The sequence below is a fragment of the Arachis ipaensis genome, chromosome B09 (assembly GCF_000816755.2).
Source record: "Arachis ipaensis cultivar K30076 chromosome B09, Araip1.1, whole genome shotgun sequence".
NCBI classification, from domain to species: domain Eukaryota; kingdom Viridiplantae; phylum Streptophyta; class Magnoliopsida; order Fabales; family Fabaceae; genus Arachis; species Arachis ipaensis.
The window spans coordinates 94,127,971-94,136,606 of record NC_029793.2 but is presented as its reverse complement, the minus strand read 5'-3'; the positions used below and the strand labels follow the sequence as shown (position 1 = coordinate 94,136,606).

Genomic DNA, 8,636 nt, shown 5'->3' with positions numbered 1-8,636 from the left:
TTAGGTTTTATTTTTATTATTATTATTATTATTATTATTATTATTATTTTTATTATTATTATTATTATTATTATAAGTTTGGATTATCTTTTCTTTGTATATTTTAGAGATCCCCTAAATATTTTGAAAATTCTGTCCGATCATGAATTTGCTTTCTAATCCAATTTAGCCGTCGATAAAAGGGGGGTGTAAAACTTAGATAACTACTTAAGATAAAGGACGCCTAGCTTTCTCTGCACAAATAGTTTTAATAATCATAAATGATCGTATCTTTAATTTAAAATAATTCCTTTTATTTGTGATCTTGGTGTGATTAGTTTTGATTGTATGTTATTATTTTTTTTCCATGTTATTTTAAATTTTCTTTAATTTATGTGATGATTATGATTCTGAAAGTGGTTTCACTTCGTTCGGTTGATGTTTCATTGTTTCTCCTTTCTATTTCTCCCTTCGGACTAATAGAGGGAATACCGAGAGTCAGTGATTCTGCGGTAATCATTATTTTTAAAATTTTAACCATAACAAGATAAGGGAATGACTAGTCAGAGTCAGTCACTCCTTTAATTATTCGGATATTAATAAAGTGATTTTTTTTTTTGTTTAAAAAGTGGTGTTTAATTTATTAAAAAAAGAAAAATTTATATTTAATTTTAAAATATAAAAGCAAATCATTTTTAAAAATTTAAAATTTATTATAAAAAATAAATTAGACAAAAATTAAACACCAAATAAAAAATACTATAAAATTTTCCTTATTTAATAGTAAATTAGGACGAAGCCAAGAGTTAATCTATTACAACAAAACGAGAAAAATTGTTTAGAATTATATGAATTTTGTATATTTTGACACTTAATGCCTTTGATCTTTAACCAATGAAGGTTTAAAGGGAAAAAGTGTTCAAACCTGAAGCATCATTAAATGTTTGGACTGTTGTGCGACAAAGATAATATACCCACTTACCTGGATACTTTGCTGTTAGAAGATATGAATGTGCTTTACCATGTCATAAAGTGAAGGAGTAATCGCAGTTGAGTCGATGTGCCCACTTATAATAAAGTTATTTGATCAAAAGGTTTTTACTACTTCACTTTATCATTTCACATTGTAATGTCAAGACACTGAAGTAACACTGATTCAGCAAGATATTGAACTATCTTAACTGTTCTACAAGCGACTAATAATGCAAAGTGATACCGAATGATACAAATACAATTTAGACAATAGATTCAGTGTAATTCACAACCTCATGCCCTGGTAACTCAAATGTTCAAAACTTGATCGGAAAAGTTTTCTAACAGCCCTTCTGGAAACGATCAAGAACTTCGCAAACTTATGGGAGAAAAGGTAATTTCATCTTTATTTTGAATTTGAATTACAAACGAAGTTCAGTCCTTCACAAATTTTTAGTGTTAGATAATATAGAAATTATTTTTAATATGAAAATAGAGATGGTGTTTTGGTTAAATATTGATATTTGAAGTGTATTATAGTATCGTGGAAATCATTCAATACGCTCTCCACGTGTTGGCCAATATGTTACCACGTGTCCAATACGCTCTCCAGCACACTTCCACGTGTTGACTTTTCTCCAAAAAAATTTACCCATCTGTAATTACACCAAATAATTCTATTTTTAAAAAATACTAATATTTTTTTCATATAAAAAAATCAGTCTAGATAATATGGTTGAAAAAATAAATAAATAAATAAATTTACGACGGGTAAAATCCATAATAATTAATAAATAAAAGGGGGGAGAAAATCGGAATGATGTGGTCATTGTGTTGTGGGTCAAACAGCATCGTTAAAACCAGGGTCAAGGTCAATCAAAACTTGCCTTTGTCTAAGTGTCTCAGTGTACAAGAATATTCGTTTGATGCCACCACCATTCAGATATTATCTTCTCTGACGTGTCCCTTTCTCACTTAATTGAAAATTAATTAACGTACATTATCCACAAAGTACCATAATATTTCAACTAGTATTCCTATATATTAGGGTTAATCATAGAGTAAAGACACGGTTGTTTGATGTTTCTAAGTCTATATGCTTCTTAAAATTAAAATAAAATATTTTTTTATTTCTCGGTGTTAGCATAATCTGCGGGATTCTGTTAAGGAATTCATTAGCTTGGACTTTTGTGATACTTGAGATAAAGAAATATATATGTCTCTGCTTTCCATTGGATGATTATATATATAGATATATAGATATATACTAATATACACTAAAAATTGGGTGGTTCTAATTAACAATTAAGCATGCACCACATGATAGCTAATTTTATACGTGTTAAAAATTGACATGTATTATATTACTTTCTTCAATTCTTAAATGGGAGTTCTATTTTATTTTATTTGCTTTTGTTTCAACATACACTAATTTGTTAATTTATCCAAAATAAGTTAAAACGACAATGACTAAATTTGCAACACAGCATACTACTACTATTGTTTTATTTTCTTTTTCAATCTTTAGTTTAAGTTTTCGTCCTTTTTTCAAATTTTCTTTTAAAATAAACCTCAAAAGTTATTTTTGAAGTTGTTGAGTGCCACGTGATTCTCATGGCTTCACCTAGCCCCAAGTGTGACTGTGACTGGATACTGGTCGCGCCATGTGTTGCTAGCATGTTAAAAGTTTGGTTTGAATAATTGGCCTTGTCATAAATCATACTAATCATGAATGTGAAATTATATTTGTATTTTTCTTTGTGTAATTTATTTTATGCAATTTTTTATGGTATGAAAAGTAAATTTTTTTTTTTTAACTTTTTATTAATTATTTTTAATACAAAATAAAAAATACACTAAAAATATATAAAAAATAGTCCCTACAACATTTGTCTTTATTTCCTAATTATAATTAGTATTAGAGTAAATTTAGATTGACTTTTGAAATAAGTATTTTTTTTATTTATTAAAAAGATCGTTTTTAATAGACAAAAATTATTTATATTTGGATAGACTTTTAAAAAAGAGTTTTTAAACCTTAAAAACGTCTTTTGTTTTTGTTTTTTTTAAAACAAGGTATTATTAGCTTTTAGATAAAGCAAATTATTTTTCTTAAAAAATATATCCAAATATATTTAAAACTTAATAAAAATATTTTATTTTTTGTAAATGTTATGTGACTAGGAATATTTTATAGGTGAATGCTACTCAACTCCCTCTAAAATAACATGTAAGTTACCCTTCATTATGTGTCACATTGTAATTGGTCCTTATCTTAACCATAGTTGGAGCACCAACGTCATTACCATCTACTGCCCTCCCACACAACCTCTCTTCCCAGAATAGCCAGCGTCTCTTTTTGCCATGGATCACTTCTTACCCACATAATTAATGGTTTAATTTGGTTATTAAATTTTTTTATTAAAAAAATATATCTTTATTTAATTACGTGATAGAACATATATTTATATGTAAAATATAATTAAATAATAATTAATAAAAAAATTTAATAACCAAATTAACCATTAATTATGTGGGTAAGAAGTGATCCATGGCAAAAAGAGACGCTGGCTATACTGGGAAGAGAGGTTGTGTGGGAGGGCAGTAGATGGCGATGATGTTGGCGCCCCAACTATGGTTAAAATAAGGACCAATTACAATGTGACACATAATGAAGGGTAACTTACATGTTATTTTAGAGGGGTTCGGTAGCATTCACCTATTTTATATCTATCTCTGCTCATAATTAGTGTATGTGTGAATAGTTTGTGATATTGCAATTACTAGGATAAATTCCTTGACTTGTTACTTGAAGGTTAAATGATAGGTGTAGATTCCTTTAATGGCTAGCATTGCATGGTTTGTCTTACTGTAGTGGAGATAATGTTGTGTTAGCAATGGCAATAATATCATCCCTTAATTTGTGTTGCATATATAATGAATTTTGCAGAGATGCTCAAATGATCTAAATAGTCAATGGCTACCTCCTGTTAAGGACACAATTGAATACTTCACTCTGAAAGATCTTTGGGACTGCTATTCTGAATGGAGTGCATATGGTGCCGGTACACCGGTGATGCGCGAAAGTGGGGAAACTCTAATGCAATTCTATGTTCCGTATCTGTCCGCTATCCAAATCTACAGCACTAAGTCTGTTGCAGCTTCTAGGTATGGTAAAAGCCAAGGGTAATGCTATGGTACATTGTACTTTTCAATAGAGAATATGAGGTTTACATGCTTGTTGATGTATCAAAAGAATTGTTCTTATCTAGGGGACGGAGAGAGGATAACGTAGTTGAATTGGAATGTGATTGCTGGAGTGATGATAGCAGCGATAAACTATCAAGGTCATTAAGTAACAATTCTAGTGAATCGTGGGATGCTAATTCCTTCAATTCAAGCTCTGACCAGGTAGGTTCTTGGCCCACGAGGGATATGCTTGGTTACCTTTACTTGGAGTACATGGAGAAGAGTTCTCCATATAACCGGCTCCCGTTAGCAGATAAGGTAGTTGCCCTTAACTTCGCCATTGCAAATGTGTTTGTATGTTCACTCATAGACTATGATTGTTTCTCACACCAGATAATTGAATTAGCTAGAAGCTATCCGGCATTAATGACGTTGAAGAGTGTGGATCTTTCTCCGGCTTCTTGGATGGCTGTTTCTTGGTGAGTTTAAATTATTGTTCTTTTAATTCTGCCCGTAATGAAAGTGGCCTTGATTTTGTTTTACACTTCACAATTCACAAATAAAGCTTCACCTTTTCAATTAGCTCTTGTGAGAACTTCAGATTGCGTTTTGAATTATCCAAAAATAACAACTTCTTGATAACAGGTGGCCCTAAATTGTTGCGAAATTTCAATTTAAATAAATAATTTATCTGAGGTTATGTTCCTTTCGACAAGATTATGTTTATGACTATGTTTCTTAATGATATAGAAAAGAAGCTGGGCCTTAGTCTTGTACTCTTGATCAACATTTGGTTCTGTTTCTTTGTGAATTCATATACAAGAATCATAAGTTTCTTTTACAATGTTTCTCCTTGTCTGGATTCTCTTGGTTTCAGTGCTTGATAGATCTTATACTGATTTATCATCAATAGGTATCCGATTTACGCCATACCAAGTCAGAAAGATAAGGCCTTGACAACGTGTTTCCTCACTTACCATACATTGTCTTCTTCTTTTCAAGGTATCTAAAACTAGCTGGTGTATGATATGTAAAAAGTGATTACTTCCATGAAAATATCTTTATGTGAAAATAATATTATGAACCCATAGATAGTTTGACATGTCTAACTGAATCATCTAAATATTTGCAGTATTATTTTCACATGAAGTTGTCTTCATGGAAGTGGGCATTCATATAAAACAAGTATATCTATCATTGCATGTTCGGATTGCAACTGGTCAATAATGGTTTTAAACACGTATGATTTACACTTGGATCCCATGACGTCATTTGATCAATATAATTAATCTTATTTAGCGAGCCAAGGCTCAATTGTAGTTGTAATTACAACAATTTTGCAAGTTTATAACTAATTTTCTTGTGTTTCGGCAGACTGTGATAACATTTGTGCTGAAATCAACATAGAGAATGACGTATGTTTTCCGACAGGGTGGGGAATGGTGGTGGGGGAGAAGTCCAAGAGGAAGAACAGCGGCAGCATATCAGTGTCGCCTTTTGGCCTAGCCACCTATAGAATGCAGGGAGATATCTGGTTAACTCCATCATCACATGTGAATGAAAAGGTAACATGTTTATACAATGCTGCAAACTCATGGTTGAAGCAGCTCAACGTGTTCCACCCTGACTTCAACTTCTTCGCATGCCGATCTTCCCTGTAAATTCTGGTTCGTGTGGATCAACTAACTAATAACTACTCTTTTGCTTGTTTATTCTGGTGAATCTGACTCCGGCATTAGAAGTTTTGCAGTAGTTCTGAGAAATGTTCAGAAGTACATCTTAAAAAGATGTGTGACCTTAAGCAATGTAAATTTTAGTTTATATAAACTGAGGGACTTTTTTTTTTTTTTTGAAGAGGTTAGCATTTGCATTTTGGAAGTGACTAAACTTTTGTATAATTATTTTGGGACTTTAATTTTGATGCATTGTGTGCATCTAATTAAGTAATGCTACATCAGCAAAAATAACAACTTTTTACCTTGACTGCATGAATGATCATACAAAAGAATGTATGTGATTGTACGACTGTATAAAATGATTTACACTTCAGTGTATTAAAATTAAACTCTTATTTTAGTTATGTGTCTGTTTTTTTTGTGTTTACTTTTGACTTTTGTTATAAAGACAGACTATGAATTAATATTGCTGCTCTTTTATGTATTTATTTATTTATTTATGAGTAAACTACTAAAATGGCACTCGAAAATTCGTATCAATGGCAAAACAAACGCTAAAATATGCTAACGACAAATAAGTTCGTGAAAGATTTTATAACACGACAAAAAAAGAACTAGATATTAAAAATACTAAAAAATGGTTTGAGGCCAAATTAAAATTTTGAACTTAGTTTTAAAAAAATCTAAAATATAAGTTGGGTTAATTTTAAATAAATTAAAATATCCTCTCAAGGCTAAGTGTTTGTTTGGGCGTCATTAAGTTAATAAAAAAAAAACTTTTTTTCAATGAAATTTTTTTTTTATTTTTTAGCGTATTTGTTAAATTTTTTGTAGTAAAAGTAAAAGCACTAGAAAAATAAGAAAATATCTTTTTTGAGAAGTTATAATTTATATCTTTTTTTCTTAGTAAAAATAATTTTTACATAATAAAAAAAGAAAAAAGTACTTTTATAGTGTTATACATAAACATAATTGATAAATACAAAGATATTTTTGTATGAGATATCCAAACGTAAAATTATTTTTACTTTTTCATAAAATATTTTTAAAAAAAATAACTCAAAAAAAGATCTTTTCTTAAAAGTTTGCCCAAATAAGCCCTAAAATATCCAAGCGCTCCTAGTGCAGCCGCCACCATTCCTTCCACCATTGAAGGTGTCTTCTTCGTCACTAACGTTGACCTCACTGACACTAGTGCCAACCCACACCAACGCCGCCGTCCCAAGAAAGTCTCCCACCATGGCCAAACCTCCTATCCTATGTGGGGGAACATAGTTCCTAGTCAGGTGGTGCTGGCGATGGATTCGATGATGAAGGTTTTTTATGTTCGCACGGAGCCAAATTTCTCTCTGTCGTGTCAGTAGAAGAGGTAGTACAACTCGAGCAGCAGTATGTTCGTGATTAGCGGGAGGAGGATGTTGACAAATGCTCGCTCAATGGAGCATTACCCTCGTATGGGACAACTGAAAATTAAAGGAGCACTTGGGGTTTAAGTTTCAAGCCTTAAATGTTATTAAAAGTGAATAAAAATGTAAAAGTGTGTATCTAGAAATTTTAGCACCAAAAAAGCTGAAAAGCAACGTGCTCAGGGGTTAAAAGAGGTTAGAAAAAATAGTTTTAATCCTATGAAACAAGTAGATAAGAATAAAACGGGTGTTATGGTCATTTTCTGATAAAAAGAGGGTTAAAAAAATATAATTTAATTAAAAGATTAGTAAAATTCTGAACTTAGAATGATCAAGAATAAAATAGAAATTATAAAAATTAGTTGGGGATTTAAATATGATTTTTGGACTCTGTAGGTCTTTTCGAGTCAGAAAATGTGTTTTCTGTGAAAAACCCTGAAAAATCGCAAACCGACAGTTGAACCAGTCAAACCGGTTTAAGTCTGTCCGGTTCTATGCGAGAAAAAGTGAAAACAGTCAAAAATCCTAGAAACATATTAGGAATGGAAAACCGGGCGTTAGTGTTAAAGGTTTGGCCCAAAGTTGGGGCGAATGGGCTAAAAACGCTAACAGGTTGGACCGGACCCAAGTTGGACCCAAGTCCAACATATATAAGGGCTCATTAATGAACCCATTCTCCATTAAAACACACACAGCAGAAATTGAGAGGAGAGGAGGAAGAAGAAGAAAACACTATTCACCTCCTCCTTCAAAACTCCATAACTTTTGATCCGGAGCTCCGATTGACGAGCTGTTTGTGGCCACGCGAAGCTCTTGTCGAGCTCTACATTTCTATTCGAGCAAATCTGGTAAGAAACTGCACCTTACTTCCTAGTTTTGTGCCCTAGATTTCTGCAATTTTGAGGTTATAGTTTTGCGTAGATTTTGTGGTTTTGCTTGTTTAGGTGATCTCTAGTAGCGGGTAATTGTTGGATTTTTACCCCTAATCTCGTTGGGTAAGTTAAGGTTTCACTAAACCCTTTAGTTGTTTTATGTATCTTAGGTTTTGACTTTGGTGATATATGTGTTGTTAGTTTGAACCTTGGTATTTGTTGGAGTTGGTTGAGGCTTTGGATCAAGTTTAGTGGTTTCATTTTTGTGTTTGGAGCGTTTAGAAATCGGTCAAGGTATGGTTTTGGTTTCCTTTATATAATATGTAATGTTCCTGGATACTTAGACTAGTTGACCCTAAGATAGGATTGAATGATATTGGTGCATAAATAATTATATCTGAATTGATGTAATTGTTGGTTATATTGGATTAGTGTATTTGATGGTGATTATTGGGAATTATGGGTATTGATGAGTATTTATGGTGATTAGTTATATTGGTGGATAATGAGGATTGTGGAAATTTAAGGTAAATAGTTAAGGT

The 8,636-nt window shown here is 31.7% G+C and overlaps 1 protein-coding gene across 6 annotated transcripts in view; it reads left to right on the top strand.

Annotated features, from left to right (window-relative positions):
• The window catches only part of LOC107619456, an 8,220-nt gene extending 2,094 nt beyond the window's left edge, over positions 1-6,126 (top strand). The window contains exons 3-7 of one of the 6 annotated variants that reach the window (XM_016321752.2): positions 3,902-4,137; positions 4,224-4,458; positions 4,534-4,619; positions 5,054-5,142; positions 5,515-6,126. In XM_016321752.2, the coding sequence (XP_016177238.1) occupies positions 3,902-4,137; positions 4,224-4,458; positions 4,534-4,619; positions 5,054-5,142; positions 5,515-5,801 (933 nt within the window). In that variant the 3' untranslated portion in view covers positions 5,802-6,126. Of the gene's footprint in view, positions 1-3,901; positions 4,138-4,223; positions 4,620-5,053; positions 5,143-5,272; positions 5,381-5,514 lie in introns of all 6 variants that reach the window. The other 5 variants (XM_016321753.2, XM_016321755.2, XM_021111460.1 and 2 more) reach the window with 5 other exon arrangements.